The 23,763-nt window shown below is 40.6% G+C and overlaps 1 protein-coding gene across 3 annotated transcripts in view; it reads right to left on the bottom strand.

Annotated features, from left to right (window-relative positions):
• Nucleotides 1-23,763, bottom strand: part of FGF13 (fibroblast growth factor 13) — a 246,686-nt gene that overhangs the window by 75,976 nt on the left and 146,947 nt on the right. For 2 of the 3 annotated variants that reach the window (XM_072123042.1, XM_072123041.1), the window contains exon 3: nucleotides 18,525-18,692. The exons of the other annotated variant lie outside the window; for it this stretch is intronic. In XM_072123042.1, the coding sequence (XP_071979143.1) occupies nucleotides 18,525-18,692 (168 nt within the window). The remainder of the gene's footprint in view (nucleotides 1-18,524; nucleotides 18,693-23,763) is intronic. 3 annotated transcript variants of the gene reach the window in all.

Consider the following 23,763-nt stretch of genomic DNA (forward strand, 5'->3'; position numbering starts at 1 on the left):
ACCGCAATTTCCTGTTTTACATGTATCATTTGCATAACAAAAAATTAAAAAATATAAAAACTGGATTTTTTATGTGACCGATTACTGGAGTGTAGTGTTTTTTGTGTTTCTATGCAGGAGACGGTTCTTCCTTTATACTTGGTATCATTGTATCCTGCCCCCTAGTGCTATATAGATGCCAGTGATGATGTGTGGAGTCTATAGGAGGTCTGTAGCGCTATTTACCAGAACAACTCTACCGCCATCTAGTGGTCATCATGTTTATTTACTAGTATTTACTATTCCAGATTGAATCATTTTTATTGTTTTCTCTCTGTATCAATACCTGTGGTCACTATTTGTGTCCTATATAGTTATATGGACATAATAGAAGAGGGTTTCATCAAAGAAGAAAGCCTTGTCTCCTTCTTATATATTATACAGCTGGGGATTGTAAAATCACGATGGAGAGTGGGGAGAGATAAACCTTTCCCCTTGTTCTTCCGGTGGCTTAAAAATAATCATAATCACATATAATATCTATTCGATTTATCATAGGAGAAATAGCAGAAATCAACAAATGCAGAATTTGCTGTTAGAAAACAAACCACAGCCCTGACCTAATATATCAGGCATCTGGCACCCCCTAGTGGCACATCACATTATTACACATCATGGAAAATCAGTCTCAAGATAAGAGGCATAGGTAGGGCTTCTGCATAGAGAAGGGGTAAATACATTTAATATCACCCTCAGGCTGATATACTAATATTACCCTTATATAGGGATTGATGACAGTCCTACACATGCAGTGATATTATAATATATAATATTGTATTATATATTATAATATATTATATTATATAATATTGTACACTACAGAAGGAAAGTGTATTACAGCCTAAAACGTAGCAGGAAGTGAAAATGTCATTTTTGGGGCCCACATAAATCCGTCTTAAAAGACAGTCAGCCTTGTAACAGACGCCCTATGACTTGATGTAGTTTGCTTTACAGGGAGCCAGGGAAACTTTATCAACTTTTCAAAGTGAGTGGAAGCAATAATGCGAATTATAAAAGAGGATTGGGAATTGGTTTTAAAAAGGCCAGGTTGGTGAAAATATAATATGGTAATGATAGGTTCCCTTTAAGTTTGGCAGCCTGAAGAAAGCAATGATGACTTTACAATATTTGGGTGTACTTGGCAGTGGGGTGCGGCCGCATGGAGGAGACACTATTTGTCAAAAGTGTATGTGGCCCCATTTAGAGACTTTGAATAAGCTCACATGTATACATGCATTGTAACCCATTATACATAATGACATCACTGTGTGTATTATCCCTGTACTGTGACATCACTGTGTGTATAATCTCTGCACTGTGACATCATTGTGTGTATTATCCCTGGACTGTGACATCACTGTGTGTATTATTACTGTACTTTGACATTACTGTGTGTATAATCTCTGCACTGTGTGTTTTATCCCTGGACTGTGACATCACTGTGTGTATTATCCCTGTACTGTGACATCACTGTGTGTATTATCCCTGTACTGTGACATCACTGTGTGTATTATCCCTGTATTGTGACACCACTGTGTGTCTTATCCCTGTACTGTGACATCACTGTGTGTATTATCCCTGTACTGTGACATCACTGTGTGTATTATTCCTGTACTGTGACATCACTGTGTGTATTATTCCAGTACTGTGACATCACTGTGTGTATTATCCCTGTATTGTGACACCACTGTGTGTATTATCCCTGTACTGTGACATCACTGTGTGTATTATTCCTGTACTGTGACATCACTGTGTGTATTATCCCTATACTGTGACATCACTGTGTGTATTATCCCTGTACTGTGACATCACTGTGTGTATTATCCCTGTACTGTGACATCACTGTGCGTATTATCCCTGCACTGTGACATCACTGTGTGTATTATTCCTGTACTGTGACATCACTGTGTGTATTATCCCTGTATTGTGACACCACTGTGTGTATTATCCCTGTACTGTGACATCACTGTGTGTATTATCCCTGTACTGTGACATCACTGTGTGTATTATTCCTGTACTGTGACATTACTGTGTGTATTATTCCTGTACTGTGACATCACTATGTGTATTATCCCTGTACTGTGACATCACTGTGTGTATTATCCCTGTACTGTGACATCACTGTGTGTATTATCCCTGTACTGTGACATCACTGTGTGTATTATCCCTGGACTGTGACATCACTGTGTGTATTATCCCTCTACTGTGACATCACTGTGTGTATTATCCCTGTGCTGTAACATCACTGTGTGTATTATCCCTGTACTGTGACATCACTGTGTGTATTATCCCTGTACTGTGACGTCACTGTGTGTATTATCCTTGTACTGTGACATCACTGTGTGTATTATCCCTCTACTGTGACATCACTGTGTGTATTATCCCTGTGCTGTAACATCACTGTGTGTATTATCCCTGTACTGTGACATCACTGTGTATATTATCCTTGTACTGTGACATCACTGTGTTTATTACCCCTGTACTGTGACATTACTGTGTATATTATCTCATTACTGTGACATCACTGTCTATTCTCCACGTACTGTTACATCACTGTGTGTATTACCTCCGCCCATTGACATTACTGTTTGTATTACCACTGTACTGTGACATCACTATATTATAGCACTTGTGCACAAGGATGTCCAAAATAACAAACAATATTTCCATTTTCTGAAGTAAGTGTTGCAGGTTATCATAATGAAGAGAGGTCCTATTGCAAGTTATGCCTTGGATCCTTCATCTAAGACCCACCAGCCCAGGATCGTCATCCAAGATACAGATTCAAAAACTGGTCTCTGGTCATTTTTGATGTAACACTGCATTAATCCTGCAGCGGGCGCTGTGGGGGACGCTCTGGCTGCGCCTCTCTGGGCCTGGAAACCTAAGTGCAGCTTATTAATGTAAAATTAGTTCTCCTGCCAGTCTGGGCAATCGTTAACCTGCAAATACACTGTGTATCTAGTAACATCCACCCCTCAATGTTTTGTATCTATGGAAAATTCCAGGAATACTGCAATAAGGGAATTCTTTATGTTAGGGTAGCGAATCTGATATGAAGAGGAAATATCCGGTACTGCCAATGATCATGACATAAGGAGTTTCCCATATGACCGTCCCATTTATAGAAGACGAGAAAAGATCTCAGCCAAGTCTTTTTGTAGTAACAGATGAGGTTACATCAGCTGCCGGCCCTCATTATTGGGCGGATTGTTGGCTTTAGCACATGGGAAGCCTCAGACATATAGTACAGGGAATACACTGAATAGTGAGGACCTATGGGTGAGGGCAGGCACTGCCAACTTGCCCAAAGTTCTAGGACAGTGATGTCGAACCTTTTAGAGACCGAGTGCCCAAACTACAACAAAGACCCACTTATTTATCGCAAAGTGCCAACGCAGAAATTTAATTTGTGATTTATACTCCCTTCTCTGTCACAGTTTTCGTTGATACCAGCCCCTGAGGACACCAATAAAGCCTGGGACTGCAGGAAGATGCCTGGAGTCATCTCTGGTGATGGCCTGAGTGCCCACAGAAAGGGCTCCGAGTGCCACCTCTGGCACCAGTGCCATAGGTTCGCCATCACTGTTCTAGGATAACATGGAAGAGCTGTGTACTGTGTATTGCTCTGCAGCATAACAGCTTATATTACCTCAAAGTGGACTGCTGAAGGCTCCAATCCTCCGCTAAGATACTGGTATGGACAAGGAGAAGAAGAAAAATGGACCTTAGTGATGCCTCGACCTTCCTCAGGTTTCATATGTGCACATATGTAGCCTGAGAAAGGGAATGGCACCACTGAGGTCCATATGTCTTCTTTTCGTGCCACCACTGAGGTCCTAATGTCTTCTACTGTAAAGTGAGAAGTCTTCCTCTGTTCCTCTAGCGTCCAATATGAGCTTAGAACCTGGGCTCACCCAAGCATCAAAGTGAAATGATGCAGGAAGTCCCTTCTTCCCTGCAGAAAAACAGCCAATGTTTACAGGTTGGTGCTGCTGTTCCAAAGGGAAGAAGGGACTCTTTCCATTATTTCACTATGATGTTTGGAGTCCAGTCCTCTACATTGTGCTTGTATGGTGGCCTTAATTGGCAATCTCTCCATAAGGAGATCACCTTCTGTCTGACCCTAGTCATTAGCCTCTCACACAGCCAATCCAGTTCCCTACGCTGTACTGAAGAGACCCAACCAGGTCAAAACAGTGCCGTCTACAGTTGGGAGTCTGTTCCTTCTGGAATAGATTTATTGCTTTGGCTTAATCCCACATCATATCTGTAGGCTTCTTGTAGGTCATACTTGGTGTTAAGGGGGCTGCCTTTCAAGGTAGCAAAAGGAGACATTGCTTTCCATATAACACCTTGGAAATGTTTTTGCATACTTCCCAGAATTCCTTAGTGGAGCATCTATGGCTTTAAGTCTCCACATGCCTTTAAGGTGGCCTTAATTGGCAATCTCTCCATAAGGAGAACACCTTCTGTCTGTACCAAGACCAACACATTTTTGCCAATATTGGCCAAATACATTAGTTATACAAAGAGAACCTGGTCCCTACCTTCTCTAGCTCAAGTTCTTTGCATCCTTTACTAGCTGACTTGACACAGTTGGAATTTTTCCTGTAGCAGTTAATATTCTGAGAAATCAGTATACTATCATTTTAAGTATATAATATGCTAATTAGGCTCTATACTTTCAGGTGGGTGGATAGTCATGGGCTGGAAAAGACATCCTGTCACCTCCCAAATGGTAGGTGTTAGCAAGTGTTGGGCCTGCCCTCCAGAGTACTAAAGGATCCGGTCCAGGCTTTAATCAAACGCAAATCCCTAGAAATACACGAGACAACAACTAAAATTTTGAGGTGGTTAGGATCTATTTCTTAAAGAAAATCTACCATTTGTTTTTATATTTTGTGAACCAAACATACCTTGAGAATGCTGTAGCTACACTGATGCAGAAACATATCCTGCTTAATCCCTGATCAAAGAGGTTCTGCTCAAAAAACAATAATAAAATTGAGGAGATTGGGATAGCTGGGTGCATACTGACTGCTGTGTTTCACAGAGCTTACTGGACTGTCCAGACATGACTAATCAACCTGAGCTGGATAACTCATACACAGCAGCTGGGGGATGGTGCAGCGATTGATTACTTCTGCCTGTCAGGGACAACACAGTGAATACAGCATTCTCTGGAGCAGTGAGGAGAAGTGCCTGGACTCTTTTCTGCCTATACATTTTCCCTTGCTTTAAAAATATATATATTTATATAAAAATATTATTTAAAGGGACCTTGTCCCCAGGTTTAACACTGCAAACTAACAGCCTTGGTGATAAAATATATTTTCTTGAAGTCTCTCCTTTAAGTTTAAACATATTTGTTCACTTATGTAAGAATAACATGGCACAAATGAGCTGTAAAGAGTCACTTTTTAGCATAATTATCTTCAGCTCTATAGAACCTAAATGTCTCATGTTGTGGTACTGTAAGCTATAAAGCCAGAGGTATCAGTAGTTGAAGACATTGCCACTTATTGGATCTTTACCTGCACCTTGCATGCTTACAAGCGTTATAAATTCTCCAGACATACCTTTCCTGTTTCCCAGCAAAAATGCACTTCTTTATGCAAATTACCTTCTTGGTGCACCAGGTTAGCACGGTCTCTGCTGGGGCACAGGTTTTGTTCTTCCTACACCTTCTTTCTGCATGGGGTGCCAGTCATTGTTCAGAGGGGTGATCTTGCTCGGTGCTGGGGAGCATAAACAGAAGAAAACAGGTGCACCAGCGGGCATGACCTTTCCCTTTGTCCCTAGAAGCTAATTTGCATAAATATTAAAACAGAATTTACTCTGAAACTACATTTTGCTTAGAAATTTACAAGGCATGTCTGGAAATCTCATTAAGTGCCCTACACACTGCTGGCTTAATCTGTGATTAAGTTGGGAGGCGTCAGACTTTACGACCTTAAAGGAAATCCATCATGATAGACCAGGGACACTTACTCATAGATCCGGGCACTGTGACTGTGGTAATCTTCTTATATATGTTATCCATGTCCTCCTTCCTTCTAAACTCAACTTTTTAAATTATGCTAATAAATGAAGGGCTCCTTGGGGCGTTACCAGTGCCCCTCCATGCTGTAAGAAGATTACCACAGTCACGGTGCCTGGATTTATGAGTAAGTGTCCCTGGTTTATCAAAATGGATTTTGATGGTAGATTTCATTTAACTGTCTGCATCTCTGATTCTGGAGTTCACACAATCAGAAACATGGCTCTAGTCAAAGGGACTAAGGGACTAAGAGAGGATGCTTCAAAATAGCAAAGTAATATGCAATACCCAGTACAGCCACTACTCAATGCACAGTGCTATGTGTAGTAGATGGATCTGAATTCTGCAGTTTCTTCTATGATAAATATAAAAACATTTCTGGAATAACCTTTTAATTATCATTTAGCTTCTACGTTTTGTGCAGACTTTATTTTTGCCAATACCTGAAAGTTTAACAAAACCTTTCAAAATGCAAATTTGACCACAGCCTACCATTTATCAAAAAAAAAAAAACCTTGAAAAAATATATTGTAGAGAAATGACTAATGATAGCCATCACATTGTAATAAGCAATCTCATTGGCTCTATGAGCAACTGCTGGATAGCCCTGCACTGACCCTCAGCCAATGGCAGATCCTTAAATAGATGGTATGGGTTGGTGCCCACGCCCGTCCACATTCCCTGGCCCTATATGAAGATCCGCCATGAGTCTTTAACAAAAAGAAATCTATACTCACCATCAAGCTTCTATTTCCTGGCCCCCGCGGCTCCATCTTCTCCTTTTGGCCCAGGCATGTACACTATGACACGGCAGTGACTCGGTCGTGTCACGTGATAGTGTGTGCTTGCGCTGCCAGGGCAGGAAGAGGAGAAGAAAGAGCCGTGGGGATGGGAAGAAGAAGGGGAGCATAGAAGGTTTTTTTTTCAATAGGGCCCTCCTGTGGACATGTCTTTAATAGGGGGATCTCTGCTGTAGAGATGTAATGTGCGGGGGGGGGGGGGCTGCTTTGGACTTTTCATTAATGAGGTGCAGCTGCTGCTGGACATATTATTAGAGTAGTGGCTGAATTTCCTACCCTAGAGTTTATACGCCAGTCAATAACTTTTCTCAGTTTTTTTGTGGTAAAATTAGTATCCTCAGCTAATTTGTGAGTATTTCCAGTATGATGGGAATACATCGGCAAACACCGGGCGGGCCCATAGGCAGGCAATGGGCACATGGCGCCGTATGGAGTGGTACGGTGCCGCACACATGCGGTTCCGTTCCGTTTCATAAGCATGAATAGATAGGACATGTCCTATCTTTTCTCGGCATGCGGTGTCTTGCTCCATGTTCCTCTATGGAGAGGGGTGGCATGAGCAGCACTCCTCCTCTCCCCATCGCCGGTGTTTGCCCACCGTGATATGGTACAGGGGGCACACGTCAGTGTAAATTCAGCATAAGATTAAGGATGTAAAGGATATAGAGTATATACAGGATACAGAGGATATAGAGTAGTACTTAAGCCCTAGCGTCTGGGCACCTGTGGTTTGGACGCTGGGGGAGGCCCTGTCCAGTGAACAGCCCGGGGCCCATGGGACACTTAATCCGCCACTACCCTCAACAACATATTATAAAAGGTGCACGGTTTAAGAGGTCCCTGTTTTTCCATTGTGAGTGACACCAGAAATGAGCTGTGAATAAAGTTCCCAGTGTATATTTCATTGTATGTGATTGACACTTCTTGTGTTTTCCAGAGTTGAATAAAAATACAGATATCCCTTACGTGTTTATCTGCTGCCAAGATAAACAGCTGGACAGGAAGGCTTGGTGGAATAGCAGTCATAAGCTTTCCTTCCAGAGATTAACAAGTCACTTTCCTTGTCACTACAGCATTGAGTTTCTTCATTCAACGCTACAAATGTATTTTTAGTAGAAACTTTTGGGAGTGGGAGACAAATCTGTATGGGTCTGGTCCTTCAAGCCCTGCATCTCATGAAGGTTAGATATTACATTTAAAAGCTGCACATGGACCACCTACCCCGCTCCTTACATGTATAATTTGTTTTTAATCTTGTTTGAAGATGTGGTTATACCTGGCATGTTTATGATTTTATGTTTATGATTCTATTTGTTTATTTTATATGTGTTATTTTTTTTTATTTACGCTTTGTTAGGTCCCCTTGGGCGTTTGAATACTAAGGGGCCTGATCCATCATGCAGTATACTGCAGTACAACGGTATTGCAATATAATGTGAATATACAGATCTTTTATCACTGCCTGCCTCCAGAGCGTTAATTGGCTGGCCTAGAATCCTCCCAGAGGCTCCCACCTGTCATGACAACCAATCAGCAACCCCTGATGATGTTGTGGGGGAGCTGATTAACATCGCATGAAGTTGCTGTTTATGTGAAATGATGGTTAACTGTCAATACAGCAGGTGTATGCTATACATTTACAACATACAACTAAACAAAAATACCCTTTTAATAAGGATGAGCAGACCTTATCAATCAGGTAACAATCAGGTGTTACCCTTTAATTGCTGCCAACAAAGCCATAAGCAACTCCATTTTCTCTAGGATCCTAGGGAAAATGTCGGCACACACAAGCCACATCCATTTAAATGCTGCTGATGGTTGCATGTGTTACCAGCGGGGGAGAGCCCGAATGCAGACTCAAAAATTGCGGGTCCATTCAACCATACTTGTAAAGCAGCCTCTCTGTGCTTTTTTCCGCTCCTTCTTTCTCCTGTAGTGAGCTATTTATCTGAAGACAAATTAGATAAGTACTTTCCATACTTAGAGAATATTTCCATTGAATATTTCTCTCTTAGGTAATTTGACTATCCAGAGATGTCTGTAAAGAGTTAAGTCATAAGACTCTTTTATGAGGTTCATATAATTCTCAGCTATCTGTGAATACAGGACAGAAAGATGATTTACATAAATCTACCATCAGGAATCATACATCCAGAAGAAGATCAAATAGTAGATTCCTCCTGCCACATTTATCAGGGCTTGTATGTCAGAAATCCTGTAGCACGATCATAAATTGCACATTTTTCCCACATTACGGCACCTCCTTGCCAAGTGGAGGGGGCGCAGTCAGTGGCTCACTGGGCCAGCACCGGGTGTTCCTGCTCTGCACCTGTGCAGGTCAGGTGCAGGTCAGGGTGCAGTTCTACACCAGGTCAGACAAGTGTAAAAGTGCCCCGCATGCACAGCATAACGGGAGTTATCAGGAGGCCAGGTCGTCTATAAGTCTGGTGTCCCTAAGTAGGGGACCACCTGTAATGCTCAAACAAACACAAGGACAGGTTGGAATTATATCTGTGAAATGTATTTTTGTTAATATTTTGGGGTATAGCCTTTTTTTGCTTTCTGTCCCTCAAAGGTCATAATAAAACTTTGGGAAATAACATTTTATTACTTTTTTTTTCCTTTTTAATAGAAAATTCTCTCTGTAACTTTCATGTTTTGTGTGAAAAGGGATACCCTAAGGTCCCTTACACACAAATGTAAGGGGGGCCAATAGCATTTTGGTGCCAGATAACAGTCCCCATAGATGCCTATGGCACCCGGTCACGGTGTGTTTGCGCTGTATCACTCCACAATGACATGTCCTATATTTTTCTGTATTAGGGCGCTCGCTTCTCTATGCAGAGGGGAGGGGTGAGCAGCACTCACCGCTCCCCTCCTCTCTACAGTGATTATTGTCACTAACAGTGCTTAACAGTAATAATTATCACTATTTCAGTTGTGCTAGGTCTAGACATAGCAAGCTGCCGCCTCTCACTAATGGCATCCAGGCGTTCATCTGTCCAGTCTCTATTCTATTCTTCTCCGCAAGGGTCCCCTGCAGCTGCCTGTAGGCCGGGACCCAAAATTTCTGTGCTGTAAGTATGTTATGACGTGGGCTTCCACCCCGGCCACATACAGTGGGTGGTCGGGAACCAATTAATGAACTTCGGTAATGAAGAATCTACATCTAATCTATATAACAAAATAATATTTAATTTCAATCGTTTTGTTATACACAGCTAGAGGGTGCTCAAAGGTGACCCCCTCTACCTCTGGTCCAGAACTTCATCCAGTAGGAGGTCAATAGGTCCAAAACTGTTTTCAGTTCCATAAATGGCTTCTGTGCCTGGAATATTGCACAAATTAAGGAAAATTTTGGTACAATTATTATATAACAGTAGTCAAGTCATGGGTATAAAATAGAGTATAAGCAGCTGATTTGGAAATCCTGAAAATAATAGTCAAAATATTTTCTAAACTGCTGCATCTCTTTGGCTACTTTATGGTGACACTCTCGCTTTATGGCGGCTTTTTCCATGCACCTGCTGGTGGTCATTACCGGGTAATATCTACACATAGTGATGTATCTGATAAATGAGCTTCTATATCACTGGTGCAATTGCTCTGTAAGAGGTGATGACTTCGAAACGATTTCCTAAGCACCTTGTACTCTGTCTTAAAACCAACAGACCTGTTGTTCATCATATTGCAGCTGACGGTTGAATGTTCTCTTACATTTATCTCTACGCACTTGAAAGCTTTTCGGAAAACAGTTTGACCTTCATTTATTTCTGAATGTGAGATAACCTTCATTTCTAAAAGGACGGTTCTTGGATTTGTCACAGAGAGTAATGTTCGTGTGTTGACGGAAAGACACTTTGGACACCAACACCATCACCGTAGAGATAAAACCGCCCATGCTCCACGTTCCCCTTCAAGCGATCAGGACGTTTATAGATACATACGTAATCGGCGTCTGTTATACGTCTCACTAAGATGTGACAGATGATAAAATTGAATGGATGATTTACAGAAATGGCTGGGATCATCATAAAGAGCATTATGGAAATATTCTCATACTGGTGTCCTTACCTGGAGGCTTCAAGGTTAAATTGAAAGGAAAGAATGTTTATGTTTATTCTTGATCTTTTTTTAAAAAAAAAAACAATAACAATCTTTGAAAAAAAACTTAAATGGAAAGTTTTATAGCACCCGAGTACATGACACTGGTATAATGGTACTCCTGTCCAACAAAATGCGGCTTACATGTGACTCCATTGACTTCTATAAGGCATTTTCATGGTGTAAAAGACAGGGCAGGTTGTATTTCTGCCCATCGTTGAAGTCACTTCATATGGATCTAACATACCTGTAGATTCTATAGACCAGAATATTGTATCAAGGAGTTTTCAGATAATATTGTGAGCTGGGATTTGGTTCCTCAACCACCCAACGTTTATAATGTGAACTGTGGGAAGGCTCATTAACCATATAAGATGATATCATCATGGCCCCACCAATGAAGGAGCTTCCCTACTTGTCCTTGCATCATGCTCTTAGTTACAGCTGATTTGGGGGTCTTAGTGATGGATTCCCAAGAATATCGATACATATCAGAAGATACGGTAGATCTTTTTGCTTATGAATGGAAACTAATTTCATGCCCTCCAAAGGTCCATAGAAATTGACTTATTTGGTTTGGGGCTACTCTCCTTTTTTACAGATTTATTTTGAAAATACAAGATAAAAACATAAAATCCATCTTGTTCTCACATGGCGAAGGATGCTATAAGGGCCGAGTGATAATGATGTTCAAAGGAGCACGGTCAACGTGGAAATACAAGGTAAAAATCCTAAGTACTATGTGATTAGATTAAGTATTTTCTTCTTGAAAAACCTCTTACTGATTATCATGTTAGGAGAGCGGTAGAACAAAGTCCAGATGGTCCTAATGACAGGAGATGAATGAGCTTCAATATCTCTGAGGGCATAATCAGAATAATGTAGTGTTCGTCCTCATGGACGCAAGTGACCTGCTATAGTAGCTAGGAATGCCAAATGGCAACCACTCTTAGAGCAGAAGTGTAAACAAAAATTGTAATTTTTGCTTGCAAAAAAATAATAAATTATCATCAAAACGTTGGGAAAACAAATTGAAAGCTTTTAATACAGTAGGATATCATAGGTTAACAACACTATATTAATAATAACGATAATAACGGTCCTTTGACAGCCTAAAATTACATTATAGCTTTTAACTTATGCCATTTAGTGTAACCCCTGTAGTTTCTACATTGCTGACTTATATTCTTAACCCCTAGTCAGGTATTGATTTTACTCTCAATATTATCCTTAAATTTTGCCAGACAGGGGACTCTTGACACATAGGGGGTCATTTACTAAGGGCACGATTCGCGTTATCCGAATATTTACCGATTTGTGCCGATTTCCCCTGAATTGCCCCAGGATTTTGGCGCACGCGATCGGATTGTGGTGCATTGGCGCTGGCATGCACGCAACGGAAATCGGGGGGGGGCGTGGCCAAACGAAAACCCGACGGATTCGGAAAAAACGCTGCATTTAAAACAAAAAATGTGTCGCGGAGCTTGCACTTATCTTCACTAGGAATAGGCCGGTGAACTTGAGCGCGTTTCGATGCTTTAAAGCGCAGCAGCGCCACCTGATGGACGTCGGAGGAACTGCCTTAATGAATCCCGGCCGGACCCGAATCCACCGCAGAGAACGCGCCGCTGCATCGCGAATGGACCGGGTAAGTAAATCTGCCCCATAATGTAGTAAGTGCAGATTATAATGTACTCTTGATGCCACGCATAAATGTCAGGATATTGAAAACGTCAATTGAGCGGCAAGTAGGGAATTTCAAGAGGACCAAATTTCATAAATCCCTGTCTGATTCTGGAATATTGGTGCTAACTGAAACATTCCCTCTGTAGGTCACCTAGCAAGCTCCTAGTTGTATTCTAGTCAGTGGCGTAACTACCGCCGTAGCAGCCGTAGCGGCTGCCATGGGGCCCATGAGGTTCAGGGCCCCAGGGATGCACGGTCCCTGCAAAGCTTTGCCACGGCCCCTGGTAAGTGGTCCGCAGATGCACTGCCGGATCGTGCCCCCAGGCCCCTCCTTCTGTGTCCTGGCTACTGCCAACATTTTTCCTGGCCCGCCCACCTCTCTCCTGGCCCGCCCACCCACCTCTCTCCTGGCCCGCCCACCTCTCTCCTGGATAGCCCTCCTCTCTCTTGCATATACTGTGTTTATGTGTATACTGACTGTGTAAATGTGTATATATGTATATACTGTGTATATGTGTATATATGCATATACTGTATATATGTGTATACTGACTGTGTAAATGTGTATATATGTATATACTGTGTATATGTGTATATATGCATATACTGTGTATATGTATACTGACTGTGTAAGTGTATATATATATGTATATACCGTGTATATGTGTATATATGCATATACTGTGTATATGTGTATACTGACTGTGTAAATGTCTATATATGTATATACTGTGTATATGTGTATATATGCATATACTGTGTATATGTGTATACTGACTGTGTAAATGTCTATATATGTATATACTGTGTATATGTATATATATGTATATTGTGTATATGTGTATATACTGCATATATGTGTATATATGTATATACTGTATATATATATATATATATATATATATATATATATATATGTATACTGTGTATATGTATATACTGTGTATATATGCATAGATGCAAATACTGTATTTATACATGCATATAGTTATATAAGCATATATATATGCACATTTAAATATATATATATATATATATATATATATATATATATATATAGTATATGGTATGTATGTATATGCTCTATATATTGAATGTGTGTGTATTTGCTGCATGTGTGTATATTCTGTATGTATTTGCAGCATGTGTGTATATGGTGTTTTCATCCTGGATGTATGTGTACATATGGTCAATGTATACTGCATGTGTGTATATGTTTATTGTATATGTATTATATGTATATAATGCGTATACTTTATTTGTGTATACACTGTATGAGTTTGTATATACCCTGTGTATTAGTGTATAAATGTTCATGAATGCATAAATGTGTATGTATAAGTGTATACTTGAATGTATATGTGTGCACGTATACGAGTGTAGAACTTTCTGTGTGTGTATATAAGTATATAAAGGTGTGCATATATCATTGTATAAATGTGTGTAATTGTATAAACATGTCTGTATAAGGGTACATTCACAAGAATGTTTGGGGGACGTATATCTCGCTGCAAATTTGCCGGATATACTTCCCTCATAGACGGCTATAGTGCCTCAGCTTGGTACGTTGAGCACAACGAGTACTCACTGTTTCAAGGAAACGAGATAGAGCTTGCTCCATCTTTGGCTGTAAGAACGGCCATGTAGAGAGGGGAAGGGTGAGTCGTAATCACCTCTTCTACTCTCCAGTGCGCCAGACGTGTGCCTGCCAGGTTATATATATTGTAAGGGTGTAAGGGGGGCCCCATGCAGAAATCTGTTATGGGGCCCAGCCTCTCCTAGTTACGCCCCTGATTCTAGTCAATGGGACTGCACCTCTGTATGTTCTAGGCTCCCTGCATATGTACATGTTCTATCCACAGAGAACACACAAGCAAATTCATTTCTATGGGCTCATACAGACGGCTGTGGTATCCATGGGTCTTTGATTGTGTCAACTGCCTGAGCTCTTGCCTGTATTCATGACTCGAGGAATCTTTTCTACTGTCATCAGCGTCATCAGATACTATCCGACCTAAGAAAGCACAATTTCCTGTGCAGGTAGGGTTAGAGTCATGTACATAACATGCCTAACCTAAGTGTTCTGTCCAGAAGATTTCATCTGTAATGACTACACTTCTATTTAAAGGGACCCTTTACTCAGCTTTTACAGCCCCCCCTTGGTAGAGTAGTAAAAATTCTTTCTTTTTTACTTTCATACTTCTCAGCCTACCTTTAAAAGAAATGGCCTTTGGGAGTCCAACTGCTTCTTACCCTCACTGATCACAAGAAGGGACCCCTACCGATCACAAGAATGGAGGTCCAGTTCTCATTAAGTAATGTAGCAGGAGAGAAATTGTGTAAACATCCACTCCATTCAATACTATGGGAGCATCAGAAATTGCTGAGCACAGCATCACTCTCATAGATAATAAATAGGAGTGCCAGAGGTAGTCAAGCACAGTGGTTTGTAATTTCCAATGCTCCGATAGTTCTGAATGGAGTTACTGGATTCATCGACCCGCCACTCCATCAATTAGTGAGAACAGGATTCTCTCAATCGGTGGAGAGATCTGTCCGTGTGATCAGTTGTAAAACCCCTTTAACTGCCTTTATTTCCTGAATAATGCAGGGCCTGGAGGCTCCTCCCTCATGAATCGGGGCCCCCTGCACTTCTTTGTGCAGGTGAGACCTCAAAGTGCCCCCTTATAGGACCTGTAAACACTGCTCTTTTATCATACGCTAATCGTTCCTTACAGGGTTTTCCCATCAGGTACATGTATCGCATATCTTTTCGGGGTCTTGCAGTTCTTCATGAATCTGGTGTCCTCCGAAATACACCAACTTTTTTGGTGCACATTTAACATGGGCAGTGCCACACACTTCTGCACAGAAATTTGTGTTGTGTGCCAAAGAGTTTTTATACTAGAGTTTTTTTTTTTTAAAAAAAGATAATTTAGATGAAAGTTTACCTTTCTGTATGCAGAGCTGTGTCCCTAGTCCCATGGGAGGGGCCAGTGAGGAGTAAGGCAGACATGTATAACCTCCTGGGAGGAAAGCAATGGGGGGGGGGCAGGATATAACGGTGACATGTGAGGTTTTTTTTTATTTGAAATCGATGCATGATGGAGCAGTTTGCCGAGGTTGGGGGTAAACCACTCCTCACTGGCCCCTCCCATGGGACTAGGGACACTGAAAGATAAACTTTGATCTAACTTATCTTTTTTATGGAAAAAGACAGTTTTACTAAAAAACCTTTTGGCAATGTGTACAATATTTTACATAGGGACATGGGGGAGTCAGAAAAAGGGCTCCTGATTACAGGTTCCCTTTAAATACATGTGCAAAATCTAAGCATTGACCAGGGGCATAACTACAGTGGTAGCAGCCACACCAGCGGCTATGGGCCCACAATGTCAAGAGGCCCCTCCATCCAACCTGACAATAAAGAATGGAGGATGTACCCCATTATATACATATTATGCTACACAATGTAAACCATAATATGTATGTATGTCATGTATATTTGCTGTATATGTGTGTTTATCTGTGATGTGTACATGCTGTATGTGTATATACTGTATGGTGTGTATATACTGTATGCATGTGTTTATATTATGTATATATGACCAATATGTGTGAGTATGTGTGTAAGAATGTATAAATCTGTGTATGAGTGAAGTGACTATGTTTATGTATATAGGTATAGAATAAATACTTTACAGGAAAAGTTCCAGGATAATTAGCATTCTATTAATTTATATCACTAGAGTCCGGTGGATAATCATTTCAACAACTATTTTGGACTTGTCTTTGGACTCCTAATACTAGAATTATCAGAGAGTTATATGAACATAGTTCATGCTGATATGATATTCCCACAAAACTACATATCTATATAAACTCAGCACATTGAGCTCTACAACATGCTGCCTGCTGGTAGTTCTGCTTGTACAATATAACACATTTTAAGTATATTAGTGTTCTGTCCATGCCAGCATCTTCTGTCTGTAGAATGCTGCTTAAAAGGCGTTGATTTTTCTCAGTGTTTTGTGGGTGTGAACTGTGGCTTAGGTTGCTGCTGTATTGGGACTGAAAGAACCACACAAAGTTACTCTACAGCTCAGCCCAGCAATGGTTAACTTGAGCGATGGGTGGCCAGTACAGTTAGCTGCTGGGGGTGGTGACCAGGAACTCCCCAGTACCATTACATTTTACTGGTTTTACTAGTCTCCCTAAAACTTTCCCTGTTACTGTTTGCTATTGCTTTCTATACTGTGTATCCAACTTCTGCTTTGTTATTTGACCATTCTCCCTGTTTTACGATTTAGTGCTTCACCCCGCCATCTAGGATTTGACACATTTCTGTCTGACTTCAATTGTCTTTCTGTTATCTGTTGTCTATACCTTTGCATTTGGTCTTCTTTTCTGTGCGATTAGTCAGTGTGGGGATTGTCAACCGGAAGTCCCATACCAATAGGGTTTTCTGGGCTTGTTACCTAGATGACAGGGGTTGGGGGTGAGTCTAAGGCCTGCACCCCCTTCTCTAACTTTGAAAAGTAGCTATAAATTGCTATAGATCCATATTACATCCATGTTTCCTAACCTGGTGTCTGGCTTTAACTTAGAAAACAAAGAGACAAATATATTGTAAAGGACATCTACCATCAGGGGGAAAGACTGTATGCAAATGAGCCTGAAGGGCTCCAGGCACCATAGGCGTTAATAAAGCCTGGAGCCTCTAAGGCTCATTTGCATCCACTTCTTCATCCTGGTGGTAGATACATAATGTATAGAAACATAATGTAATTTAAAATCTTTACCATCCTTCTTGCTCCATTATATTATCCCCTTTGCCTTGCCAGCTCTTATCCAGATTTCTTGTGTAATATTCTAATAATTTCTGGTTCCCAAGTGAAGGACAAGGAACTGATATAGCAATGAGAAGTCCTCTACTATATAACAGGTATATTAACCTATGACTGCCTCAGTATACATAGCCACAAGGAGTAAAGTAAATGACTCCCAGAATTGGAAGCCATATGATTGACGTTGTTGGTCGACCTGAACTACCACAACCTATGGAATACACTAGAAAAGAGATGTAAGAGAAATAAACAGATTCTGCAATACTTATTATACTCTAACTGAACCATGGCCATTTCTACATAGCAGGTTTTGTTTGTACAGCTCTTCAATGAATAAAACAGTTGCAATCTATGTCATAAAGCTTGGAAAAGTAATAAATGAATCCAAACCTTTATAGTGCCTGAAAAGAAACAAACAAGAACAGTCTCCTTTAAGATGCACAGTTCTTTTGCATGCAATTGATTCATGTCCAGCGTGCATTACATCCACATTCCTCTCGCTGTTTTTGGAGCTAATGCTAATCTGGGAATTAATATAGCAAGTGCAGAAGCCTTATGGGGAGGAGGGCGGGATCATTGGTTTACAAGAGCCAAACTTCTAAAAAGTTGCATTGCTTAAAATATTAGAAGAAAACATGAGGGTAAATGCTGTTTAAAAGAGCAAGCAAATTCAGCAGCCAAAAAGGGCAGAGTGATGATGTAGACTGCATGGATAAAAAAAACAGTTACATCCAGGAAAAGCCAAGTCATATTGTCTCTGGTTACTATGTTTTTCGGGATAATGCGTATACATGCTTAATATCATACAGTGTCCCTTGATAGACTGTAGAAGACACTAACAGGCAAGCAGGGGGATATGATATGAAGCGCATTATGTTCCCTGTGTCATTCCTGACACAGGCCGGGGGGATGTACAGCACGGGATAGGGACACGAACAGTAGAAAGAAATAAAAGGGGGGGGGAGGGTAAACGAACATAACATGGATCCATGGTGCACAAACCTTCCGGCTCTGTGTTTTCTTTGAGGTGCACTTGCTTCAGAGGGCAGCAGAAGATTTCGTGACATTTAGCACGAAAGGGGGACTCTTTTTTCTTTAAATCCGCTGACTGGATGGAATCTTGCCGTAACATAATGTACTCCTGTGTGCCAGGGGGAGCGTCATCCAGAACTGTGGTTACCACATAACAAAATGAACTGGAGTTAGAGCTGAATATGAGAAGCTAATACTTTCTTAGATAATATGTGATAAGCTATTTCCACTGATAACATCACACCCTTAAAGCTTAAGAAAAAGAAAAGAAATGGGAAGGGTCCTAAATGTCATTAGGAAGTCAGTGACAGAACTACCGGAGGTTTAAGTACTTTGGGTGCCATTGCAATACATAAAAAAAAACAACACAATAATGTAAGTTCTGACCAAAAATTCTGACCAAAACCGTATATACACCTTGGGTACTCAAGAAATAGTTCCACACTGAGTATACTTTACAATATTGTGTAGGTATGTGGTATATTTATAGTGTATCTGTTATTATCGCATAATGAAGGCGGCCATTTTGAATATTGACCAAGTAGATTCCAACTAAATTCATCCTGGTTGTTCAATAATATATCACTAGAATTAGCAAACTGATAAGCTAAATTTTGCAAGTCCAATGAGTGTTGTAAAACACTTTGTAATATATTAATATTACAGATTCAAGGTCACTGCCTGTTGTAAGAGCTAAACACTCATCCACTGCTGCTGTACTAATTCCAATGGTGTGGAGAGGATCGTCACTCCCAATGATGTCATCAGGGATTGACGATTCTTTCCAAAATGTTGTCGTCTTGCGCAGCCGTTATGCTAGTGCCAGCATGGGACGTCTATCCGTGTAAATTCTGCTGGAGACAAAGACATTTTTCTCTAGTAGGAATCTGCAAATTTAGGTGAAAATAGTTGTTTTATACAGGATTCGATGGAACATGGCACTAAAATTGGAAGCATTAAATTCACATTAACCCCTAAGTTTATCAATCAAAATACATGGGGCACATCCAAACATGGCTGTCTTCACCGCGTGTGTGTATGTGAGTGTGTGTGTGGCTAAAATATACAATATTTTTCATAGCCGAGAGGACATTTTTCTGGCCCAGAATAAAAAGATTGATTTGTCTTTAGTAATGATAAGTTTATGTATATTTGGTGCATATGTGTTTTGGGGTTTTTTTTAGGGGGAAAAAACAATCAAAATAACAAAAAAAAAAAGTTTAGAACCATCAACAAAGCATCTTGAAAAACACAACATGAATATCTTTAAGAAAATGTAATAAGCATGCACTTACAACAGAAACAGTGAAACAAAAGAAATGTCAACATAATATAAATGACGTGATCCACATTAATAAAGTAAATTAGTCAACCTTCACAGAAGCATGCAAAATGGCAACAGTGACCGATCAAGCGGATTCATGTGCTCTTCTTCACTCTTAAAGGAAATGGAAGTAAAATGTATTTTCTTCTAATCCACTTTTAACTCCAGTTAGATGTGTATATATATATATATATACCGTAGTCCTGTTACACAAAGCCCAATCCTACATTAATAATACAGGTTCCAGGTCACTGCCTCCTGTAAGATCAACACACTCATTCAATGCTGCTGTACTAATTCCAATAGTTTGGCTACAGGTACTATCCAGGTTTCCAGGTTTACGGTTATGAGATAATATACCTTATATACTCGAGTATAAGCCTAGTTTTTCAGCACAAAAATATGTGCTAAAACCCAAACTCGGCTTATACTCAAATAAACAAAATATAGGTTTTACCAGGTTTTTGTGGTAAAACTAGGGGCCTCGGCTTATACTTGGGTGGGCTTATACTCAAGTTTATACGGTACTGTACATCTGTGCTGAAACAATAATGCAATATTTTCTTTTAAAACTCTGTATTCCACTTAAAGTTTTCACAACATTTCAATGTTGAAGGGGTTGTCCCAAGTTTATCAACAGCATAAAAATAAATGTTCCAGCTCACTAACCTCCCAAGAAAGATCCCCTCAGGCACCATTCACTCCACTGAAAGGGCATAATAGCGTAGAGAAAAAGGATCCAGATCCATCTTGTGGAGATCTCTCAAAATTTGTATTTATTTGCGCTTATTCAACATCCAGGTATACAGTGAATACAAACGTCAACGCGTTTCAAGCAGTTTGACTCAAGTCAAGGGAATCATGATTAAGAGCAGTCAAATGCTTTAAACGCGTTGACGTTTATATTCACTGTATACCTGGATGTTGAATAAGCACAAATAAAGACAAATTTTGAGAGATCTCCACAAGCTGGATGTAGATCCTTTTTCTCTTTATTGTCCCAAGTTTATCCCTATTCTTTTACAAGATGATCAGTGTGGGTCCATCTGTAAGGAGCCCATTGAGCACATGAAGGGGACCCCTACAATCTGGAGAATGGAGATCCTGTCCCCACTTAAGGGTGAATCATGAGCTCCGCTGCTCCATTCTCTTTTGTGGGAGCACTGGAGAAAGCTGAATGCTGTTCTTGGCCTCCTCCGACACTCAGTCAACAGCCCAAGCAAGGCACATCCGGATCCCCATTCTTCAAACCACCGGTGGTCCCATTCTCGTGATCGGCGGCTGTACCAGTAGTCAGACTCTCAGCTTGTTATCCTCTATCCTCTGGATTGGAGATAACTTCTAAACTTGGTACAAGCTCATTAATACGACACCACAGCCTAGTAGAAACATGGTCGGATCCTATCCTTGATGCTAATGTATACCTGAGACCTTAAAAAGGAGTCTATTTTCACCGAATCTAATTCTCTCCGTACTGTTGTCACCAGATTATCTTTTTTTTTTTTTTAATTTACTGCATTATAGTTTACCAATCCTATTTGTCATCTATGGATATTATACATTGCATTATGTATTCTTTAGAGCCACCGGCCATATTTTAGACATTGAGGATAATGGTGTAATAAAGAGCAGACAGAAGGCTGGAGTGCAGGGAAGATGAGTAGGTGCTATTATGTCTAGCAGAGAAAGCAAATTAATGACACGACCACGCAGCATAAGGCAATCATGAATACGAGGCTGTTGTGTCTGCAGACTGCCGTACGTCCTCATGTTCAGGAAAACTCATTTCGGATTTAGCCTCATAATTCAACAATGGAATTTGGAAGTATAGGCAGCAAATAGAGTATCCAAAAATAGGCACTTATATAGCATAAGGGTAGATAATATGGCTAGGATGGGGACAGACGGTATGCAACAGTTTGGCACTATCCCATATTTCAAAGTGTCGCGAGAGACAGAATTTTCTCTCCATGGGTCACATAATTACATATTATGGATATGTAGGTTCTTAGAAAGAATAGGATTTGAAAATAATTTGATGTCCCAGATGATTAGGTTGGTTGTAATTTTACCTAACCCAGTTTTGCTCTTCTCTTTAGGACCCCTTTAAAATCTTGCTATATATGCCCTCCTATTAAAATAAAATTATAAATGTACCTTAAAAGTCCTGCAAAATCACCAAGAAAATAAATAAATTTATCTTGGCTTGCTTGCCAGTTTTGTGGCGAACAAGACATGAATTATAAAATTTGGCTGGAAACCAGGGGACTAGGAAAGGCAGGGCCCCATAGTAAGCTTCTGAATGGGGCCCCCCTTCCCACTTAAAAAATGTACATATTTGTATACTCCCTCATGTGAGTTACAATTATAGATTTATACACTTATACAAACACATATAGAGAATATACACACACATACAGTCCAATATACATACATACAGCATATATACACACATACAGTATAATACATTATATACACACCATAAACTATATACATATACAGAATATATACACACATACAGTATAATACATTATATACACACCATACTATATACACATACAGCATATATACACACAAACATTAAATACACACGCCATACACTGTATGCACATATAGAATATATACATCACAGATACAGCATATATACATCACATGTATGTTATATACAGTTTATGTAGAATGTGCAGCATAATATGTATATAATGGTGCACATCCTCCATTCTTTATTGTGTCAGATTGAATCATGAGACCCCCTACACGTTGGGCCCCATAGCAGCTGCCATGGCTGATACTGCTGTAGTAATTCCCCTGCTGGGGACCATTGCTACAGCTTTCGCCAGGATCCTAGATTAGACTATAGCAAAATTTCATGCCAGGCCTGAGGATTGTGCTTCCCACATTCCGAGAGGCTGTAGACTGTAAGTATATTATGCACATTTTGTACCGGCAGGGGGAGTATCATGACTAACGCACATTGTGCCCAGTTATGACAAGTCCCCCTCATCCCCCCTCTAAAATAGCAAAGCAAAAAGAAAACCAGATAAGCGGCCTCACTCCTGTATGTATTTCATATCACAGATGTCAAACTTCTAGGCCACCTTACTATCGAGGCCAACTTCCATCCAAGGTCAACTAAAAATGTCAAGACTTAAATGATATCCAGAAGAGAAGGAATGATGGACATGGAATGGTGCCATGGAATATATCAGTGCTATATGAAAACAATGGGCAGATTTACTTACCCGGCCCATATATTGTACGTAACCCAGGGACTGCCTGTACTTTGGATATACACATCTACCTTTGCCTTGACGAGATTCCTGTGTATTCTGAGTATTTGTGAGACACTATGGGGCAGATTTACTTACCTGGTCCATTCTCGATCCAGCGGCGCTCTCTCTGAGGTGGATTCGGGTCCGGCCGGGATTTATTAAGGTAGTTCCTCCGCCTCCACCAGGTGGCGCTGCTGTGCTGAAGAGCATCGGAACGCACTGGAATACACCGAGCCGGGCTGAGTGAAGGTAAGTGCAATTTTCGCAACACATTTTTTTTAAATGCGGTGGTTTTTCCGAATCCGTCGGGTTTTCGTTCGGCCACGCCCCCCGATTTCCGTCACGTGCATGCCGGGGCCGATGCGCCACAATCCGATCGCATGCGCCAAAATCCCGGGGCAATTCAGGGGAAATCGGCGCAAATCGGAAATATTCGGGTAACACGTCAGGAAAACGCGAATCGGGCCCTTAGTAAATGACTCCCAATGTGTTAAAATGTAACCAGCGGAATTAAAACAACAGAATCTCAAAAGATAATCAATGGACCACAATATAAAGATGCCATGTTATCTAGCGATCACATCCTACCATAAGGTCACACACGATACGGGGG

The sequence above is a fragment of the Engystomops pustulosus genome, chromosome 9, assembly GCF_040894005.1.
Source record: "Engystomops pustulosus chromosome 9, aEngPut4.maternal, whole genome shotgun sequence".
NCBI lineage: Eukaryota > Metazoa > Chordata > Amphibia > Anura > Leptodactylidae > Engystomops > Engystomops pustulosus.